Below are 23488 nucleotides of genomic sequence, written 5' to 3'. Positions count from 1 at the left end.
CTGCTCTTCTTCCTCCTCTTTTTCTTCCCTTTCCCTCCCCCTCTCCCTCTTTTCTTTCCCTTTCTCTCTCTTTTTGTGCCAGTTCTGGGGCTTTTACTCAGATCCTCGTACTCTCGCTTGGCTTTTTCTGGACTTGTGCCACACCTCCACTTCCATTTTTTTGGCAGTTAATTGGGGATAAAGAGTCTCATCGACTTTCCTACCCAGGATGGTTTCAAACTATAATCCTCAGATCTCAGCCTCCGCTAAGTGGCCCCTAACTTGAGCCACCAGTGCCTGCTTTGCATCTTCAACTGCTTATGTCTCTCCTGCTTCACATTTCTTTGGACTATGAGCAGCCTGAAGGGAGGGTCTGGGCTTGCTTACTTTAAAGGACTCAAGGGCCCAGCATCGTAGTGGGAGCAGGCAATGTGTCCTATAGAGTTTTGCTCAATTGAGAACCAAAAGAGACAAAGATGAAGATATACAATGACTCAGAGCTGTGTTTTGTTTTTTTTTTTTTACGAAAAAATTATGTTAAGTAAAACAAGTCAGTCCCAGAGACAGAAAGGGCAAATGTTTTCACTCATATGTGGAAGTCAGATCTAAATTATAAACATATGAAAACATATACAGGGTCATATGTATGTATATATACACAAACATATTACTACAGTAGGGCATATACAGGGGAGGATTCCAATGGTCTCTTTTGAATAACTAAGTTACAGTTTAACAGCATGAATACCAGAAAGCTGAAACATGTTTTGTTTCAGTTGGGAGGAAAGGAGGAACAAATGGAGAGAGGAAGAGTGAGAGAATACAGCCATAACATTCAATGTACATATGTGAAAGTGGTAACCTGGGTAGTTGGGTGGGGTTGGGAGAATTGGGGGAGAATGACAGAAGTGGTGACATTGAGCAAGATGCATTGCACTCACAAACTGACATGTTGAATCAAAATCCCTTTGTAGGAGTACTTAAAGAAAACTAAAAAAAATTTAAAAGGCAGAAATCAATGGAAAGTTCTCAGTAGATTCCTTTAGATAGCCACTGGGCAGCAAATGAGCTCAGCATGGGCACTCTTTTCAGCAGCTTCTCTTAATGCATGAAGCTGGAAATTTAAAAAAAAAAAAGCATGCTGGGCACAAGAAGGTATCAGAATTAATTTGACATCACATTCCAAGATTAATATTGTTTCCTCTTAATATTGTAGGTTAAAGCCAAATAATACCAATGATTTTAAACTGGACTTTAGAACAATCACAATCCAACAAACTTTCATTGAAAACTTACTGGCCCCAGACCCTGGGCTGAGGAAAAGGATGTGAAGAGGAAAAAGCACTAATGGTGTTTGGAATGGAGGTGAGGGAGTGAAGAGAAGGGGGGAATGGAAGAATTCAAGGATGATAGACTGAGTTTCTAGTATGAGCCTGATACAGACAACAAAGGAAGGGATGACCTAGGGAGTATTGAAAATGACGCAGCCTTCAGGCCTGTTTATCTCTAGCTATAGAGATAAACTAGCTTAGGGAGAAATCCTGATCCAAACATTATTTGTAAACAAAGTCACAAGTACAAGGCATACCTGAAACCTACACAAAATCAACTCAGTCTAGATCCAACCACAGAGAAAATGAGTCACAGACTGTGTTAAAGAAGCATTTGGTGAGAACTGAGCACACTGGCACACATCTGTTAATTTCAACGCTGTGGAGGTAGAGGCAGGAGGCCAATCTGGGCTACATAGTTGGTCACACACTAGCCTGAACCATATAGCAAGATGCTGTCTCAACCGCTCCTCCCCCAGAAGAGAAGTGCGTGGCCACATATTCACTCTCCATAGAAAAAGAAATATAGGCTTTTTTTTTTTTTTTTGTCAGTTGTGGGGCATGAACTCTAGGACTAGGTGCTGTACCTCAGCTCTTCAGCTCTTTAACGCTCTACCATTTGAGTCCCCACACCACTTCCAGCTTTTTCTGCTTATATGCTGAGGAATCAAACCCAGGGCCTCATGCATGTGAGGCAAGCACTCTACCACTGAGCTACCTTCCCAGCCCCAATTTTTTAATGCATTTAGTAATTGAGAAATTTCTTGCATCAACAATCAACTACAAAAGTTTGGAATTAACTTTGGAAATCATTGTAATTTGTGTTATATATACTATAATTATAAACAGGACTCTTGCAATACTTTTACCAATTAAATGTATAAAGGATTTTTCTTTTTTCTTTTTTTGGTCAGTTGTGGGGTTTGAACTCTGGGCCTGGGTGCTGTCCCTCAGCTCTTCAGCTCTGTACCACTTCAGCCACAGAGCCACTTCCGGTTTTCTAAAGGTTAATTGGAGGTAAGAGTCTCACGGACTTTCCTGCCTGTGCTGGCTTTGAACCGGGATCCTCAGATCTCAGCCTCCTGAGTAGCTAGCATTACAGGCGTGAGCCACCAGCACCCAGCTAGGATTTTTCTTTTAAAACAAGTATTTTAAGCCAGGCATTGATGGCTCATGCCTATAACCTTAGCTACTAAAGAGGCTAAGATCTGAAGATCATAGTTTGAAGCCAGCCAAGGCAGGAAAGTCTGTAAGACTCTTACCTACATTAAACTACCAAAGGTAGCAGCAGCTCAATGTAGAATACTAGTCTTGAGCAAAAGAAGCTCAGGGACAGCAATCAGGCCCTGAGTTCAAGCCCTAGAACTGGCACCAAAAATAGTTCCCATTTTTCCACAGTATCAGTGTCTTTGATGCAAATAAGAACTGAGTACATATTTGTAATTTGGCTACAAAGTAAGAATCACTCTGGTCTGGCTTTTACAATGGCGATACTGACTGTAGCACATTTCTATTACAGGTTTCCTGCTCCACTGGCAATGCATTCACATAAGAATGTGAGGGTCAGACGTTTCAGACCTTCCAGCCAGGGATGACACACTTAAGTCACCATTAGGAGTAAAGGCTCTACAGAAAAACCTCCCAGGGAAGCTCTGGATCATGCTCCTACTCTGCTTGCTCCAGGGAGCTTTTGCCTTTTTTGTAGAGAGGATTTTTCCCCCAGTTTTATTTCAGATCCCTCCCAAGCAACTCTTGCCTCTTCATGTATTTTCCTGACTCTGCCTAGGACCTTCCTTTCGCCACCATAGTACCTTCAAGGGGCCAGCATCTGGTGTGAACTTTCCTTCTACAGCCCCAGCAACCCTGCCTGCTGGAGGAACTATAAGCGTGGCTCAGGGTTATGACTATCAGAGCTGGACACAACTCTGCACTATCTGCTGGTCCCTTTTGTAGACAATGCTAATCTAGAATCACCACAGACATTAAAATTAGGAGGCATCTGAATATATCTTGCCTTTGAAAATATGCCAAAGTCAGGGTTAGGAGCAAACTGGAACTTAGTCCAGTTTCCTGGCCCTTGATCCTCAGCTCATATCACAGCCAAAGAGAAGGAGCAACAAGATCACATGTCAAAATCAGGGTGAACAATCAAGGCAAGGGAGGAAAGAGAGAATACCCGTTTGGCATCACAGTAGCGAAGTCCAAAGGCATGAAACTGAGGGAAGAATGTCGGCTTGACAGCGACGATCTGCGTGTAGAGCTCTGAGGGCCGGGACATGGCTGGCGTGCCTGATAGTAAGATCACTCTCTTGGCAACCTGGAAGACAAATGACAAGAGGTGTTTGGGACACAGGGAATATGCAAAATGCCCCAGTGAGCAGGAGTTGTGCCCTTTGCAATAGAAGGATTCCTTGGAGTCCCTGGCCCTCCACTTTCTGGGAGCTCTCACTTCTCATGGTTCTTAAGCTCAAATACCTTAGATCTCAGGGTAGGTCTAGATTCCGAAGTGGCTGATAACCTGAGATTTCTAGGCCAGGGTATCATAACCATATGTGTTTTGAGAACCTAGTGCCACTGCCATGTCTGCAGTCAGGTGGGCTCTCAGCTCTAAAGTGCCTCTTAGCTATTCTCACAGCACTGACTACAATATTCTGGACTCTCTTTCCCTTGCTAACCTCACTCGACTGCAAGCTTCTTGAGATTAAGAACTGAGCTGTTATGCCCTTTATTTTCTGTAGAACTCTGTGCCCAGCACAAAAGCAAGTCACCAATAAATGTTCACTAGATGCTGAGAAATAATTTGAAGGAAGCTGGTTAATGTTGTAGAAAACATGGAGTGAACTCAAAGACTCCATCAGTGGAATAGGAAGTGGGAAAAGAGAGCCATAGAGCTGAACTTCCTACAGAATGCATCCAAAAGGATTTACTGTCAGACTCTGTCAGGTACTGTCAGACAGGAGAAAGAGAGAGGGATTGATTGCCTAGCTATAAACCTTTATTGACTTCGGGGGCTTAGTTTTGTTTTGTTTTTAAGAAAACAAAATTTAATTCTAGCTTTAATTCTAGCTACTTAGAAAGAACATCTGGAGTATGACAGTTCAAGGTTAGCCCAGGAAAAATATTCATGAGAGTACTTCTCCTCTACCCCATTCCCATCTCAAGCTGAGCACCATAGTGCAAGCCAGTGGTCTCTCAGCTATTCAGGAGGCCAGAGATAGGGTAATAGTCCAAGGCTGGCTTGTGTAGAAACACGAGACCCTACCTGAAAAATAACTAAAGCAAAAAGGACTTTGGGTATAGCTCTAGTGGTAAAGCCCCTGCCTAACAAGCATGAGGCCTGGAATTCAAACTCTACCACTACTCATAAAAAAGAAAAATGCCTTTACAAACTTCATTCTGGTTCAAGCCTGCAGACCCTTGCTTCAAGTTAATTTTGGGGTCTTTGCATGGTAAGACCTGCTCCACTGACTCTAAACTCAGCCTAGGTCTCCAGCAGCCCACTCAGCAGTGCTCAGGACCAAAATAAATAGTTGGTCAACCCCAATGACAAATTCTAGAGCCTTCACCACCCTGACACCAACCACGAGAAGAGCAGACTCATCTCCCACCTCTCAGTATAAGGGGAAAGTGGGCGAGACTAAGGAAAGACACTTCTTAACATATTAGAACATAAAGTCTCCACAATTGCCGGAGGTAAAATTCACTTCAGCTCTGAGCAGAGCTCAGTTGTCTAGAAACAGCTTGTTAACCACTGTAACCTTGAGTTAATGACAGTAATATAAGGTAGTGGCATGAAGTCAATCTCCTAGGGGAGGAAATTAGATTTTTCAAATGAATACACTGCCTCATAAAATAAATAAATAAGATGTAACAGTGGGAAGAAAGATGATTCCTCATAAATATACAATTCTAGAGTGCACCTTCGCCCTCTTGGCCACTGCCAATACCTAATTCCATTATGATGGTAGAACTATGAATTTCTCCAGCTATAATTTTCCACAGTTCAATTACTTGGGCCTTCTAATTTCCTGCATGGGTTTGTGCAGACTCATTAAAATAACAATGGGCTTCTTGAATGATGTCTGTAGCATCTCTCTGCATGGTTTAAGCCCATTTCAATGAAGGGGCAAAATGAAAAGTTCCATTAAGAAGAGAACAACCTGTCCATCCTCTCAAACCTGCTCCCCATGTCACCAAGTTTGCCTGGGGCAGAGCCTGGCCCAAAGTGACTCCTGAACCAGGTGATGGAAATTAACTCCAACCTCTGTAGGATATGTATAAGATGCAGTTAGTACTGAGTCAGTTCCCCCATACGCTTCCTAGACAGGAGCAGTGGGAATAGTGCAAATGGATATGTATAGGTATGGAAAAGCACAAGTAACATTATGGAAAAGGAAAAAGGCTGGCTGTAAAAAGAAACCAGAATAAAATCTCATCTGCTGTGAATGATTTAGCCCGCTTCCTGCTCAGTCCCAATATGTATGTAGTGTCATCACTGCCATCCATAAGGCCTTTAATCTGTGCTCAGCTGCAAATGATTTATATGTCTCTACCTCTGAGAAGTTCTAATCTAGGGAAATATAAACACACAAAGCTATATATAAGTCAACACCAAACCAAACACTTTTAATTACCTCTCCTAGGGAAAGAAAGAAAAGAGGGATCCAAGAAAGCTACAATGGAACAATGTAGAAAAGAATTTGTTTGATGTTGGAAGGATGATGTAGTTATGAACAGACACTACTCGGGACAGATGACCTTCCAAGACAGGCTTACTTTACTAATGGTTTTAAAGTGGAAACAAAATCTGTACAACAGGTTGATAATAGAGTAAGTTGCTAGATTTACTGAAATGAATCTTAGTGTTATTTATTCAAAGTTCATATAAGAAGCAGTCCAGATATTGTTAGCATCAGAGCCAGTAATTTGGTTTATTGAATATCTTTATTGGCTATAACGTATTTCACCAACATGCCAGGTCAGAAATAAAATCATGCTCCCCAGAGCTAGGTGCCTAGAACTCCTGCTATGGTTTCAGTGAAACGTATGCAATGTACACAATGTAGGAACAGGATATGCTGAAGGCAGCTAACGAACACAAAGCCACATCCACACCACCCAAATGTCTTAACACTCAAGAATCCTGACATGATGGACATTGGAGCTAGTTAAGTTTTAACTAGTTCTTAAGTCACTGCAGAATTTTCAAAAATAAGGACAGTGGCAAGCATACTTTGGGGACAAGCAACCAACAAGCACTTAGATCTCAAACAAATGCAGCATGTTAAGTGCAGTACTCAGAAGGCTAAGGCAGGAGCAGTAAGAGTTTGTGGCTAGCTTGGGCTACATAGTGAGACTATGTATCAAAAAAAAAAAAAAAAAGCAGTATCTCAGGCTACATTTCAGGAAGAACAAGAAGAAGAACAACAACAACAAACCCCCCAAAAACCCAGAAGAGTCAATACCTCTCAGTAAAAGGAAGACTGGAGAATGGAAAGAAAGCTCAATATGTAGGAAGGAAAAATCCAGTAATAGAGAAGACTGAGGTTCTATTCTTTTCTTAAAAAAAATTGTTATTGTGGGCTGGGAAGGTATCTCAGTGGTAGAGTGCTTGCCTTGCATGCATGAGGCCCTGGGTTCAATTTCTCAGCACCATATAAACAGAAAAAGCTGGAAGTAGTGATGTGGCTCAAATCATAGAGCACCAGCCTTGAGCTAAAGAGCTCAGGGACAGCGCCCAGACCCAGAGTTCAAGCCCCACAACCAACCAAAAAAAAAATTGTTATCATAAAGGCAATGTACAGTTACATAAGTCAGATAAAGAGTACTTTTTCTCTTTTTTGTCAGTCATGGGGCTTGAACTCTGGGCCTGGGCGCTGTCCCTGAACTCTTCAGCTCCAGGCTAGAGCTCTACCACTTGAGCCACAGCACTACTTCCTCTTTCCTGGTGGTTAATTGGAGGTAAGAGTCTCATTGATTTTCCTGCCGGGGTTGACTTTGAACTGCAATCCTCAGATCTCAGCCTCCTGAGTAGCTAGGATTATAAGCATGAGCCACCGGGGCCTGGTTTGAGTACATTTACTTTCGAACAATGTCACCCCTTCCCTTGCTCTCTTTGTTTTTCCCTTCTCAGTACCACCCACAAGTTGTATAGTTCACTTCAATGTAGTATCTAGAGAATATCACTGCTACATTTGTTCACCCTTTGCCTCTGTAACAAAGCTGTAGTAATAAAAACAGCTTGGGGGGGGGGGCTGGGAAGGTGGCTCAGTGGTAGAATGCTTGCCTTACATGCCCTGGGTTTGATTTCTCAGCACCACATAAGGAGAAAAAGCTGGAAGTGGTGCTGTGGCTCAAGTGGTAGAGTGCTAGCTTTGAGCTGAAGAGCTGAGAGACAGCGCCTAGGCCCAGAGTTCAGGACCCATGACCAACAGAAAAATTAATAATAAATAAATAAATAAAGACAGCTTGGTACTGGCACAAGAATATGCCTAAGAACCAATGGAACAGAATAAAAGACCCATAAATGAATCCAGACTGATAACCATCTAATATTGGATAAGGAAGCCAAAAACACAGATTGAAAGAAAAACAGCCTCTTCAACAAAATGGTGCTGGCAAAATTGGCTATCCACATGCAGAAAATTGAAGTTAGATCCTTATATATCACCCTGTACCAGAATTCATTCAAAATGGATCAAAGACTAAAATGTAAGGCCAGATACCATAAAAAAAAAATACAGGAAGGGGTAGGGGAAACACTAGGGCTCCTAGGCATGGGTCAAAACTTCTTAAGTAAAGATCCAGAATCACAACAAATTAAAGGAAGATTGAATAAATGGGACAATGTCAAACTGAAGTGTTTCTGCATGACAAAGGACACAGCTAGCAAGATAAACAGAAAGCCCACAGAATATGAGGAGGTTTTTACCAGAGACTTCATATCTAAAATATACTTAGAACTCAAAAAAATTAAACCCTCAAAAATAAACCCTTTAAGAAACAACAACACAATTAATAAATGAGCTAAAGTCTTAAAGAGAGACTTCTCAGAAGAAGAAGTAAGAATGGCCAATAGACACATGTTTAACATCTCTGGACATAAAAAGAAATGCAAATCAAAACAACACTGAGATTTCATCTCACCCCAATTAGAATGGCCATTATCAAGAAAAATAACAAAAAACATTGCTGGTGGGGATGTGGCCAAAAGGAAATTCTATTACCCTGCTGGTAGGAATGTAAACTTGTTCAACCACACTGGAAAACAGTATGGAGGTTTCTCAAAAGACCAAACATAGAGCTTCTCTATAACCCAGCAAACCAACTTCTGGGCATTTATCCAATAAAACACAAACAAGGCTGCACTAAAGCTTCCAGCACAACCATGTTCACTGCAGCACTGTTTACCATAGCCAAGATATGAAATAAACCGAGACACCCCTGAACGGACAAATGGATCAAGAAAATGTGATATATACACACAATGGAATTCTACTCACTCATCAGAAGGAATGATATTGTACCATTTGCAAGGAAATAGAAAAGACTTGGACAAAATCCTATTAAGTAAGCCAGACCCAAAGAAACACAGGTTACGCGATTTCCATTTGTGGTAACTAGAATATGCCTATAAATCTACAAGTAAACACACTGGATGGTTACATTTAAAAAAAAAGAAGTTCTACTCTTCACAAGGCATCTGAGGGGTTACTCCCCCATAACAAAAGCCCAACCCAAGATGGCCACTGCAGACCAGGAGCTGTTCCCAGGACCAGCCAAAGGCCACCTATCTCTCAGTGATACTTAGCAAATGTTCTGGTTTCTTCTAGCTAACTACCTAAAGGGTAAAAGCCTGAAGGGTAGTGACCTCACTAAGGTCATTTGCATGGTCACAGAGCACTTTCAAACTAAGCCAGTACCACCTCTCTAAAATTATGATGCCACATATGAGGCAGTCCTTGGGTAAGAGACAGGATGAAAACTGATTACCAGCATCTTGATTCAAAATACCAAGATGTTATAATTCAGCAAGTGGTAATTTGTAACTAATTAAAGTCATATTATTCAGAGCTATAAGGAATGCATCATTTGTATAGAGGTATTATTAAGATAGCCTAAAAATTAAATACTAAGGTAGGTGATTTTACTCTGTAAAATACACTATTTTCCTTTAGGAATTAGACTTCAAGTCCCTGAGGCTCATGCCTGAACTACTCAAGAAGTTTGAGATCTACGGATCACAGTCTGAATACAGTCCAAGCAGGTAAGTCTATGAAGACCTTTATCTCCAAATAACTAGGAAAAAGCTATAAGTGGAGCTGTGGCTTAAGTGTCAAAATATCAGCCTTGAGCAAAAAAAGCTAAGGGCCAGATCCCAGGCCTCAAATTCAAGCCTCAATAATGGCACCAGAGAGAGAGAAAGAGAGAGAGGGAGAGAGAGAGGAAGAGGAAGAGGGAGAAAGACAGAGAGAGAGAGAGAGAGAGAGAGAACACAAGAGAAAGAATTTAGCTTCAATAATTTCCTTCTAAGTCTAGCTCTGTAATGAATTTGAATTTCAGGGAACAGACAAGAATAGACTGGACTTGGGAACTCCTGTAGCCTCACATGAGGGGAAAAAAAATAGGACCTCAAGAGACAGAAACTCAGAAGACTGTGGTTCAACACTAGCCTGGACAAAAGTTTAAGAGATCCCATCTCCACCAATAAAAATCTGGGTACGGTGGTATGTACTTGTCATCCCAGCTACGAAGAAATAGGAGGATTGCTGTTCAGGCCAACCTGGGCAGAGGGGGTCGCAGGGGTGGGGGTGGGGGCTTGGCGGGGAAGGAAGACCCATATTCAAAAAAGAAACAAAACAAAAAATGTTGGATATATGGCTCAAGTGTAAGAATACCTGCTAGAAAGTCCTAGTCTTGGGTTCAAATCTCAGTAGCACAAAAAATGCAAATAAATCAAACAAAAAACTGAAACATATACTCTGATATTCAATTAATGACCATAATCTTCAAAGTTCATAGGAGGGTAAAGACCCTTGAACACAGGCTGCATAGGAACGAAAATGGTTACATCTGGCCAGTCTGGATGTCAGAGGCCTCCAGAAGGAAACATGACAGCCAATCCAGAGATTCTGCTTGTAGTAATGTGTCCTACTAGAATAAGCAAGCAAGTATAAAGAAAGATGATTTTCACTTGCAGAATTACCTGTGATGGCAAGAAAGGGAAACAACCAAGTGCTGAAGGTTTAACTACAGGATATGTGTGTACAATGGAATGTTCCAGTCATTAAAAATGATGATCCTGGGCTGGGAAGGTGGCTCAGTGGTAGAGCACTTGCCTTGCATGCATGAGGCCCTGGATTCCATTCCTCAGCAACACATAAGCAAAAAAGCTGGAAGTGGCACTGTGGCTCAAGTGGTAGAGCGCTCGCTGTGAGCTGAAGAGCTGAGCGACTGCGCCCAGGCCCAGAGTTCAGGCCCCATGACCGACAAAAAAAAAAAAAAAAAAAAAGAATGATGATCTTAACCCTATTGTATTGCTGGTGGGAAAGTACACTAATATAACCATTTTGGAAAGCAGTCTGGAGGCACTTCAGAAAGCTAAATATAGACCTCCACTATGACCCAGCCATACCACTCCTAGGCATCTACCCTGAGCCACAGGGACAAAGATACAAGGACACATGCACCTCCATGTTCACTGCTGCAATATTCACAATAGCCAAGATATGGAAACAACTCAGATGCTCCACTACAGATGAATGGATCCAAAAATTGTGATACCTATATACAATGGAATATTATGCAGCCATTATAAAGAACAAAATAATGACATTCGCAGGGAAATAGATAGAACTAGAGCAAATCATTCTGAGCAAGGTAAGACAAGATCAAAGAGACAAACAGCATCCGGTCTCCCTGATATATGGATGGTAAATCCAAAATGCAAGGAGATACAACAAAGTAAATAGGGCTAAAGAAACAAAGGAGGGTCTGGGAAGGTGGCTCAGTGGTAGAGCACTTGCCTTGCATGCATGAGGCCCTAGGTTCGATTCCTCAGCACCACATAAGCAAAAAGAAAAAAAGCTGGAAGTGGCGCTGTGGCTCAAGTGGTAGAGTGCTAGCCTTGAGCTGAAGAGCTGAGGGACAGCGCCCAGGCCCAGAGTTCAGGCCCCACAACCGGACCCCCAGAAAAAAAGAAAGAAAAAAGAAACAAAGGGCATCTAGTTAATTTGTCATATAATTTCTAAATGACTCCATGTTCTTGACCTCATAAATTATATATATTATACACATCTGAGGGAGGCTAGGGGGAGGGCACAGAATCAGAGGGAAATGGGAAAAAATACAACAGAGGGGCACATCAGCTGCACTGGACATGAAAATGAACTAAGTGACTCAAGGGCAGCAATGGGAGGGAGGGAAGGAGAGAAAAAGAGGGAACAGCTAACACAAAGTAAAAGAAGAGAAATATAGATATCACCCAACGCCGAAGAAATAATTGTACTGTTAAAGCTTGTAGAATTCATAAACTTTATAGGCCAAGATAATGGCAATTTGCCTTGTGAAGGTTAAAATGTGTTTGTAATTTTAACTAAGTATCACTATCCTACAATACTGTGAAATTTATGTAATCATTTAATCTCAATAAAAATTATTATGAAAAAAAAGATGATCCTTCAATCCTACCTACGCAGAAGGCTGAGATCTGAGGATCACGGTTTGGAGCCAGCCTGGGCTTTTAAAAAAGTCTGTGAGACTCTTATTTCCAATTAAGCACCACAAAAGCCAGAAATGGAGCTGTGACTCAAGTGCCAGCATTGAGTGAGAAAGCTAAAAGAGTGCCAAGGCCCTGAGCTCAAGTCCTAGGACTAGCATCAAAAAGAAAAAGAAGAAAAAAAAGATCTTCCCCACAACTGACATGTTACAAAAATAATTAAACTTAATGGTGGTTTTCAAAAGATTTAAAGTTTGTTCTTTATAGTGTTCTGTCTTGCCTACATATATTTATATATAAAAATAGAACCACCCTGCTTGGTATTAGTAGCCCAGGGATAATAGTACTGTGGGGGAAGAATGATGTCTCATTTCCTGAGGGACAATGTCACTAGTCTCTTTCTTCCCCACTCCATCTATCCCTCCATCCTTTCTCTTTTCCTCTTTCTTTCGTGGTACTGGGGTTTGAACTCAGGGCTTTGTTGTAGGCACTGTACCCTTGACCCATCCTCCAGCCTGGCAGTTTCTTTTGACCTAATGTGTTCTCTGTAATACTGCTGTCATTTATAAAATTACATTTTTCTGGATATGACCTAGTCCTGTTATATCAGTTTATATGATAAAATCCTGAAGCACATTGGCTGAAAATGTGATGTAATGATCAGACTATAGTTCTGTAATAAGCATACACTAAAGGAACAATCGAGTGGCAAGTATCTTCTTATTCTAAATGCATTCAAATTAATTTCTTAGAGGATTTAGTTCAATGGTTCTCAGTGGGAGTCAGGGAGTAGATGGGTGGGGAATGATTTTTTCCCCACAGGGGACATTTTGCATTTGACATCTGGAGACCATTTTGCTGTCACTCTAGGAGTACTCTTGGCATCTAGTGGGTAAAGGCCGAGGATGCTACTGAACAACCTGTATGCACAGGACAGCCCCACAGCAAAGAATCATGGGGCATCAAATGTCAATGGGTTTACCCATGCTTAGGCTGAGCAACTCTGATCTAGAAAACATCCAGCAAAAATCTGCTGCTGAGTATCAGAGGAAGCAAATTTATAGAAGTGAGTAAACTTTGAGATACATTCATGAACAGCAGGTCACGTTCATGAACCCTATTTTTATGATATTAGTTTTCTGAACTCCTACAGCAAATGCTGTGTGTGTGTGTGTGTGTGTGTGTGTGTGTGTGTGTGTGTGTGTGTGCAGTTTAAAGACTTGTTTTAAAAGTGTCACTCTGAAGCATACCCAAGATGTCAAAGATGTACATGATGGTTCCAAAGGTCTAGCCAGAGACACATGGCCTAGAACCCACTAAGAAACTCCAAGAGGGGCTGGGAAGATGGCTCAGTGATACAGTGCTTGCCTGAGTTCAATTCCTCAGCACCATATAAGCAGAAAAAGGCTGATGTGGTGCTGTGGTTCAAGTGGTAGAGCGCTAGTCTTGAGCTTAAGAGCTCAGGGACAGTACCTAGCGCCCAGTGCCCAGGCCCAGAGTTCAGGCCCCACAACCGAACAAAAAAAAAAAACAACCAAAAAAAAAGAAGCCCCAAGAGAATCCAGGCAATGACTATATTAGTTGCTAATAAGCTTTCATATCACAACTTGAATGATATAATCTATCTATTACGCACTTTCTTTTGTCTAGACAATCAGGAGTAGAGAATTAGTCTTAGTTGTGGCCATAATATTGGTACCAAGGTGTAGGAATACTTTTCTACGAAAATAACACCTCCCAAAAGATGAGTCACTACCCCAGGGCAAAACATTTCATTTATGGATATCCATAAATGACTATTGACATATAAATATTTATAGGCAATACTAACACAGAGCCAAGCTTTTTAAGTGAAAGACTAAATTTTAGGTTTGAAGCATGTGACAGAACCCTGCCTTCAAAAATATATTAATTATGTTAACTGTTATTCCTTAGGGAATTACAACTTGAAATGAGTAAACATATATATGTATTTTGGGGGCAGATGAGAAAATAAAGTTCATTTTCAAGCGCTAAACTGTGCATTATTTCTTTTTTGCTCAAGGCTAGTGTTCTATCACTTGAGCCTCAGCTCAACTTCCAGCTTTTTGGTGGTTAACTGGTGATAAGTCTCATGGACTTCCCTGATGGGCTGGGTTTGAACCCTAATACCCAGATCTCAGCCTCTCAAGTAGCTAGGATTACTGGTATGAGCCACTAGCACCTGGCTTTAAACTTTGCCATTATTTAGTAAACTTGTTTGCCTTAGTTTAAGTCAAACTAAAAGCTTCTTTTAAGCAATAAAAGCTGCAATATGAAAACACTCATGGAACACAAGGCCTGCCTTAATAGAGTGAGCATAGGATACGCTCTCAGTTGTCTGCTTAGTCCATACCAACCAAAATGGTTCCTCCAGTCTTCTGTGAGAGACTGCTAACTGGTTAAGGGAAAATGCTACTTTCATATTCTCCCAACCCAAATTTTAAGAGGGGAAAATAAAGAGGAAAGGAAATTTCCCTACTGTGAGGGGTGGGGGACTAGGATACACAAGTGTGAGCCTGTCAGACAGAACATAGAATCTAAGCTGCACAACAATATATGGAGAGAAAGACTGGACCCTATTCCTTGTAGGCACCTGCTCTGAAGCCAGCACAGCAGCCCGCTTGCTCAGGGACAGGTAGAAGCCCCCACAGAAAGGAATGTCCATGGATGGCCCTCCAGTTACTTCAAAGGTAAGAAAATAGGCAGGCTTACGAGGCATGTCTCAGCTTTACAGTGCTTCCTGCTGATGCCCATTGGCCCTAGCCTGGTTCTAGGTTTGAATAACTCACCTCCTGGGTTTCCAGCACCTTAATAGCTTTGCCACAATGGGTGACTCAGTTTCTCCTGAGCTGTTTAGTGGACAAACTGTTGCAGGCCCCCTCCTGTTAGATAGGATTCTAAAGTCCAGTCTCAACCAAGCCTGTGATCCTCAACAGGTCTTCCTTTGGGCTGCTGGGTTCTTAGCAGGATGTCCAGAAGAAAAACTGAACCAGGCATGCAAGCCCTAAGGAAGGATGCTGGAAGCAACACTGAGCACAGCCCTCAGCTCACAGCAGTCTGCCCTGACAAGTCATCTACATGCCTGGGCCAATGACAGTGGATCTCAAGCCCAGTGGGCACAGGCCCAAGTCTATTCCCAGCAGCACTCACCTTTAGGATGGGAACAGCTGCTCGACAGCGTGCGGTCTTGCTATTTTTGAGGAAGTGCGATTCATCCTGAAAGAAACAGCCATACGCATGAATGAGAAACAGTCTTGAGTTGCTGGAGAGCTCACCTTAAGCCTGACCTCAGCCAGGTCTAGGAAAGGACCCAGGGCTCAGGGCTTGTACAAGTCCCTTCATCTCTCTGAGGACAGTTTTCCACTTTACAATGAGGATAGTAAGCCCCCGCCCCACCTCTCTCAGCAGCTCTCACATCTGCATGACACAAGAGTCAAGAGTGCTGATAGGTCAGATGCTAGGGGCTCAGGCCTATAGTCCTAGCTACTCAGGAGGCTGAGATCTGAGGATTGAGGTCAAAGCCAGCTGAACAGGAAAGTCTGTGATACTCTTACCTCCAATTAACCACCAGAAAGTGGCACTGTGGCGCAAAGTGATAGAGTGCTATCCTTGAGTGATAAAGCTCAGGGATAGTACCCAGGCCCCAAATTCAAGCCCCAGGACCAACACAAAGAGAGTGCTGAAAACCTACTGTACAAAGCTCTGGGTCCAGAGCCTGCCCTTTGTGCTCCAAGTAGAGCAAGGTCAGGTACGCTGACAACTGCCCAGATGATCAGTACTGTCACCATGGCAGTGTGCACAAAGCACTATGGGAAAACGAGAAGAGGAAGGAGAAGATGTTGTGATTTCTGTCCTCCAAGGTGTCTGACTGCTATGTGGAGAACATGCAATTTGACTGTTTGCAGCTCTGTATTCTCTGTGTAAGCAAGCATAGAATTTTTCATATTTTCTAAACCCAGCTGAATAACTAATATGTTATTAGTGCCTGGGGAGAAACTTCTAGGTTGGCACATTCTGACTCCTTGCTACATGACTCTGAGTCACTAAGTGACCTTTCCATGGTGCCAACCTCTCCATCTGTAAAATGGTTATAATGCTAATCCTTAATATTTCAGGTGCCTAAAAGTTTTAAGTAGACTAACACATGGCAGCCCTGAGAACAGTCTTGCCACTCAGTGAGCTCCCTTGGGACTAGAATACCGGAGACATCCCATTTTTGTCCTTGAGGATACTCTCTAAACCCTCCCCCAACCCCATTCCGTTCCATTTCAGTTTGGATGAACAAAAGGACTCAAAAGCACAGCAGAGCAGCAGAGAAGAGTGGAGATGTGTGTCATGTCCTGTCCCCCAACTCCCCCCCCCCCACTATCAACAGCACATAGAACACAGAAGCCTGGGGTGCTACATTCGTAGTCTGATTTTACAATGAAGCCTCATGGAAACCACAGACGAGGCATTTACAAAGAAAAATCACTAGAAGTACAAAGCTTATGAAAGGCACTTTGGTCAATGGGTAAAAACGCAGCATCATTGGGCCAAATCACAAGCCATCACAATCAGAAGCCTCTTCTAAGGGTGTCACACAGAGCTGTCACTTCATCGCTTCCTATGAGGAATCTCTGAAACCACAAGAGGACATCACTGAAGAACAAGCCAACACTCCTGGTAAGTGACTTGCCAAAATCAAATGGCAGGTAAAGTGATGAACCAGAAACAGAAAAGCATGGATTCTGAAACCAGATACAAGCAGGTTGAGTCAATGACACTCCAGCTTGATGTCTATGGGCAAAAAATTCTCACTGTCAAGTTTCATCAGTGGAGGAGTAGATAGTTAGCTCCCAGAATAAAGGCAAACACTTCCCAGGGCACTGGGAAGATTAGATATGAAGTTCTAATAAATGGTAACATACAGGAAATGAAGGCATTGTTCTCCACACATCCTAGAAAACTAACACCACCATCCTGGGATGCTTCTTTTAATGTTTTCATTTCACTTGAGTTTCTTTTCACTTAAAAAATCCTGACACTTTATTCAAAGCCATATTTGAATTTGTGCCAAGCCAGAAATGACTCCCCTACAGACTCATTACCTCTATAGCTTTGGAAAAACATGTTTGTTTCTATTTACTTATGCTAAGAACTCAGTGGTTCTCAGGTCTAGAACATAAGAGATTTCCCAGAGGTCAGCAATTGTGTTGCCTTCCCACCCTATGCTCCCACTATGTTTTTATTTGGGAACTATTTCAACCCATTCAGTAGTGACAAGTGGCTGGGTACCAAGTCAGCCCAGATGTTCCTCATGAAATGTGTGTCACTGAAACATGAGCTGTGGAATCTGAGAGCAGGGCTCCCTACAACCTTCTTTTTCAAAAAGTAACTCAAGTAAAAAAAAAAAGACAAAAATTTACTTTTATTTCAGTCCCTGGAGCCCTAGGTAGTCTGGTGTCCAGGTAATCACCTCTACCTGGCCTCATAGTACAGAAGAGATGGGCTAGGAACCCTAGCACAGATCCTTTCCAACAGTTTAAAAAGCTCCCCAGGAGATGCTAACACAGTCTGGTTTAAGAACCACTATTTGAGAGGAATGAAACACCATTCCACAAGAGACACAGAAAGGCTCAGTGAGATCACAGCTACCAAAGTCCTTGGGGTTTTTTTTGGTGGGTCGTGGGGCTTGAACTCTGGGCCTGGGCGCTGTCCCTCAGCTCTTCAGCTCAAGGCGAGTGCTCTACCACTTGAGCTACAACGCCACTTCCGGTTTTCTGGTGGTTTATTGGAGATAGGAGTCTCACGGTCTCTCCTGCCCGGACTGGCTTTGAACCGCGATTCTCAGATCTCAGCCTCCTGAGTAGCTAGGATTACAGACGTGAGTCACCAGCGCCCTGCTAGTCCTTGGGGCTTTTAAGAAATAAAGTATTTTAAGGTTTTTCCAAGTCACTTACAATAATAACAACTTTGAAAGAGGTTTTCAGCTGTTTTTCCAACTTGCTAAGAAGGTCAAAACTGATAATGTTGACCAAGCCGGCTGTCAGGCGACCCTTTCTGGTCACCACCACATTGATATCCTCTGGGTTCAGAGATGGCAGCCACTGAAGGAAGGCCTGATGGTGACAGGAAAGAACAAAGTCATGATGGTGACAGCAGCTGCCAGCTGTGACTGCAGCCCACATCATCAACAGCACTTTGTCAACGTGAACAAACTAGAACATTCCCTAAAATGAACTCAGGTCTCTCCTCCACATCCTCGTACACCTGCTGGAATTCTGGCCGTCTCTACCTGCACCCATGACCCACTGTACCCTCCTTTGCCAATAGGCACTTTGTGTGTCTGCTTCATCCCATTGATTTCTAACTAGACAGTAAGTATCTGCTGCAGCAGAATATTATTTTAGAGTGGGACTCCTGTAAGAATTTTATGAAGGACCCAGAAGAGGCTTGTACATTGAAGGCAAACTATGTTTATTAATAATGATGAGAACATCTATGTCAGTAACCTGGCCCCTTCCGAAGGCCCTCAGGTGTCTCCACATCAGCCTCTAAGCATGCAGATTCTCCCTGTGTTGCCTGGGCCACACTGTTCTGACACTGGAGATGCTGGCCTTTTCTCTGTCCTGGCCCTGCTCAGAACCATCTATGTGATGGCTCCCTGGAATTTCTGTGGTGCTGAGGAATCTAATACATGGGAGTCATGCATTCAATGATTGCTTTCTATCAGCACTGGCAGAATCCAGATCACAAGGCCAGGACAAAAATAAAATACTGTTTCAAAGAACTTTGCACAGAGGCCTTAGGAAGAAGCCAAGCTGTAGGAAACTGATGGCTGACACCAGTTGCCTACAGCCTAGAAGAGCTATGGATGATAAGCTAGGCCTTCCTTTTTCACTGAGTTGTCTTTCAGGGACTTGATGACTCAATGTTCACATCAGGTCTTCCATCCATTTGGTTATTTTGTTGACAGTGAACATACCACCACACCACCCTCTACATTTAACCAAGTCCTGCTTTGCTCCTCATTAGCCTGAGGCATGGCACTCAACTCTGTGAAAGTCAGTTTGCTCAACTGTAAAGGAAATGGCTGCCTGTGGTCTCATGGGACTAAGGGAGACAAAGGAGGTGAAGATAATCTGGAACTGAAATGTGTCACAGATAGAAGGCATTATTCCCAGGGGCCAGAGGTACTGCAAGTATCTGCTGAGGTACTGGCATATGTCACTCAGTTGGTAACTTTTTGACTTTCTTCCCTGGAGATATAACCTGACTAATTCAGAAAACTATTAAGCCTACCCTGAGGGGCCAGTTATTTCTCTCCCTGCCCTTCAAGATCCCAGGCCTTGTCTCCAAAGTGTTATTCTGATGTTCTAGATGTAAAGATTCCAAACCAAAGAAAACCTACCTGTTCCCAGGTGAAGCGCACAGAGGAAGGCACCACCACAAGAAGCGGCCACTCCTTCCGGTAAAAGGCCGCTATGCAGATAGCTTGGATGGTCTTCCCTAGGCCCATGTCATCGGCAAGCAGCAGGCGGCCTCTTTTGGCTATAGCAAAACTACAAGCAGACAGGGAAAGTAAGTGGCACAGGAAATGCTCTGCCCCATCCACTTTAGGTAGCCTGGCCTCATGCAGAGTGAAGGGGATCACTTGTTGCTGGCTGTTACACCAGCTAGCATGGGCCCTTCTCACAGCAAAACTCTCCTTGAAGAGAACTAGAAAGGAGCCAAGGAGGGGTGCAGAATAAAAGGAAATGAGAAAGACATTCAAGATAGGGAAGACGTGGAATGAAGAAGACGTGCAGGGAGCTCTAGAAGGCAAATGAGTCATGAGAATAGAGGGAGGAGGTTTCAGTAAGAAACATCAGCCTGGGGCTGGGAAGGTGGCTCAGTGGTAGAGCGCTTGCCTTGCATGCTCAAGACCCTGGGTTCGATTCCTCAGCACCACATAAGCAAACAGAAAAAAGCCGGAAGTGGGGCTGTGGCTCAAGTGGTAGAGCGCTAGCCTTGAGCTGAAGAGCTGAGGGACAGCGCCCAGGCCCAGAGTTCAGGCCCCACGACCGGACCCAAAAAAAAATTAAAAAAAAAAAAAAAAAGAAACATCAGCCTGAACCAAGCACAAGCAGCCCAGGGCAACATACAATAGGGTGTGATAAGCTGTCCACAACCAGGGCTATGGTTCCCTTGAAGAATATACCCAGGAAGAGCAAAAAGAAAGTAGAGCTGGTGGTATTAGAAGTAAGATATTCTGAAGGTCAGAGTGCACTCTGTATGCATAAAGGAACAGGGCAGAGCTGGCAGGAAATGCTGGAGAAAAGGGAATGACAGGAGCCAGGTGTCTCAGAGGAAGCATGGCCTTAGCACTGAACAGGGTTTTTCAGGAACTGGCAGCTTCCAGGAGCCTAAAGCCCTTAAGTGCACTAAGCCTTGCTAATAGTCTGCAGATGAGGCTGGAGCCCACTATTTTGGAACCAGATTGGTTTGGGGGTGGATCCTAATTCCACCATAAAGGTTCATATACCTTTACACACCCTCAGCAATGAGATAGAAATAATAGTGTTGCCTACCCCACAGAGCAGTTAAAGAAAATACAAAGTACTTAAAATGGTGTGTAGTCCCTTCCTAAATACTAGGAAATGTTTCTATTATAACCATCATTGCACAAAGCGAGACATAACCAGGGTACAGACAGTAAAATGACTTGCTTCAGTTAAATCACTATGATGCTAAAAGGATCTGGAATGGCAGGCATCTGCTTCCCTGCTTCAAGAAGTACATCTTTTTATGTAATTCTTGTTCAGGACCCTGGTGATAAGTCTATGGAAGAGTTCTTTTTCTTTCCTTCCAACTCAGAAAATCACCTCTTCTAATCAGCAGCTTGTATGGGCCCATAAGAATTTCTGTTTGCCTGGAAATCTTGTTTCCTAAAATGGAAAAAACAGAACAACAACTCTGGAGACCAGAGGGAGTACCTCAGCAGGGTGTAGGCCACAGGTGTCATGTCAGACGATGTTCTTCTATTAGCCACATCAGCCACAGTGAGAGAAGGCACCCTCTCCCTAGTCAGCACACCCCCCTTCCCAGGAAGGCAGGACCCTAGTAGGGTACTACTTCCCTCCTCAGAACAAGTAGGCCTCCTGCTGCACACCTCCCTCCATGAACTCTTCTAGATAGTTCTATGATCAACCCACAGTACAGATGAATGGGGGGAGAAGGGGGAGGCAGGTATGAGAGGATTCCTGTCTTATTACATTTCCTGATGTGTAAAATTGGTGATCAGGTAGGATAGATAGCACCCAATAAACAAAATCCACAGATACCCAGCCCTTCTAAGTGCCCCTGTCTCTACTGTCTATAAGTTACAGATGATTTGGCCCATTTAGACATCATTAAATGAGAAAGGATCCCTGAATTTCATGTTCTTTCCCTTTTCCCTGTATTAAGGTACCCAATTAAGGGGGTTGGGGAAAAAAGGCAACAAAGAAAAGGCATGAATAAAAGAAATACAGTTAAACACATTTTCTATAGTTCAGTATGAAAGAAAAAAATGCTTCAGAAACAACAGATTTAAACCTCAATTCTTCTTGCTTCATTCAATAGGATAATTTAGCTATTAGAAGAAGCTGATACCTCTAACAGTTCTGTTCCATAAATGTGAAGATGCATCTAATTCTTACTTTAAAAAATAGGGAACATCTCCCTCTGCTCAAGACTAAGCCTCTATTTTCAGAGGCAAAAGTAAACAAACTAGATTTAATTACAAATATTAGAAGAAAGACTATTTGAACAGAGAGATAAAGAGATGAAAATAGCTAGCCATGCCCTGGTCCCACTGCTACAGCTGTAGTCACACGGGCCTGTGACACACTTGTGTGTCCCACACAAGTCTCTTAAGTGTATTGAGATGAACTGGTAATGCCAGCATTGACCATGTGGACCTAGGAATTCCTACCAGAGCATGAAAAGCTTGACTACCATAGACAGAGGTTGAAAACCAGGGTGTGGGGCTGGGCAATTGCCTCTGCTTTAGTGAATGAGACACAGGAAGAAGAAAAGGTTTATTCATGGGAATAAATCATACTGAGCCTAGTAAAGTTGAGGCCCAAAGGACATCTCAACAGATGAAGTTCTGCAAAGTGTATTTTCTGAGGAAGATGGGAGGTAGGGAAAGGAGGATAAGGGGTGTACACAGAACAAGGGCTGTGGGGATGGAAAGTGTGGCAATGCCTAAACAACACACAAAAATAAACATCCCGTTGGGCTCTGGTGGCTCACTCCTGTAATCCTAGCTACTCAGGAGGCTGAGATCTGAGGATCGCGGGCAGAAAAGTCTGTGAGATTCTGGTCTCCAATAAACCATCAGAAAACCGAAGTGGCCCTGTGGCTCTTGAGCTTAAGAGCTGAGGGACAGCACCCAGGCACAGGGTTCAATGAGCTCCACAACCGATAAAAAATAAAATAAAATAAAAATCCCACCAGTGAAGTAGCCAAACTTTTACCACAATACCACACTAGGCTCCAGGCAGGCCAGCTCCACATCTGTCAGTCCCACTGACAACTGAACTTCCTTGCCTTGCCTGGAGTTCTGTGTCCGGCCGCACTGTCTACCAACAGCTCTAACTCTCAATATTCTGGGCACATCACCAAGACCTTCTTTCTGTTCCTTCAACTCCTATATTTTCATGAAAAAACTAAGTTTGTACCTGTCATTTCTATTTCTCAGCATCTTTAAGAAAAAATAGGATATGTCAGAGCATGACTTTTATCCTTTTTCCTTTTTTTTTGTTGGTCATGGTCTTGAACTCTGGGCCTGGGCGCTGTCCCTACACTCTTCAGCTCAAGGTGAGCACTCTACTGCTTGAGCCACAGTGCCACTTCCAGTTTTCTAGTGGTTTACTGGAAATAAGAGTCTCACAGACTTTCCTGCCTAGGCTGGCTTTGAACCGTGATCCTAAGATCTCAGCCTCCTGGGTAGCTAGGATTATAGGTGTGAGCCACCGGTGCCGGACATTCTTTTTCTTTCTATACCAAGAACATTCTTTTATTTTATTTTAATTTTTTTTTGGGGGGGGGAGTCCGGTCATGGGGCCTGAACTCTGGGCCTGGGTGCTGTCCCTCAGCTCTTCAGCTCCAGACTAGCACTCTACCACTTGAGCCACAGTGCCACTTCCGGCTAGAACATTCTTTTAAAGAGCCACTCTCAGTCCTCAGAGTTTGGATGGGGTAGACCCTACCTCTGGCTCCAGAGACAGGCCAATCTCTGGGTCTCACTGACAAGACTTCAAGCCTTCTAAGTCACATGACTAGTGATGGCATCACCACCAGTCTTAAGCCACAGCAGGTCAGATTTATCAGCTCAAGCTGGGTTGCTCAGATGATGAAATGCAACCAGAAGCTCCTGGCATGCCTAGCTGCTACATGGAGGAGCACCTAGAAGACAGCAAACTAGGAAGAA

General features: G+C 43.1%; 1 protein-coding gene across 2 annotated transcripts in view; it reads right to left on the bottom strand.

Annotated features, from left to right (window-relative positions):
* Smarcal1 (SWI/SNF related, matrix associated, actin dependent regulator of chromatin, subfamily a-like 1) overlaps nt 1-23488 on the bottom strand; it is a 67183-nt gene that overhangs the window by 23284 nt on the left and 20411 nt on the right. For both annotated transcript variants that reach the window (XM_013011202.1, XM_013011209.1), the window contains exons 9-12: nt 19442-19592; nt 17991-18149; nt 15199-15264; nt 3487-3627 (exon numbers count right to left, since the gene is read on the bottom strand). In XM_013011202.1, coding sequence (XP_012866656.1) covers nt 3487-3627; nt 15199-15264; nt 17991-18149; nt 19442-19592 — 517 coding nt within the window. The remainder of the gene's footprint in view (nt 1-3486; nt 3628-15198; nt 15265-17990; nt 18150-19441; nt 19593-23488) is intronic.

This window comes from Dipodomys ordii, unplaced genomic scaffold (genome assembly GCF_000151885.1).
Source record: "Dipodomys ordii isolate 6190 unplaced genomic scaffold, Dord_2.0 Scaffold1, whole genome shotgun sequence".
NCBI classification, from domain to species: domain Eukaryota; kingdom Metazoa; phylum Chordata; class Mammalia; order Rodentia; family Heteromyidae; genus Dipodomys; species Dipodomys ordii.
The sequence above is the reverse complement of the archived record's forward strand: the minus strand, read 5'-3'. Positions and strand labels throughout refer to the sequence as shown.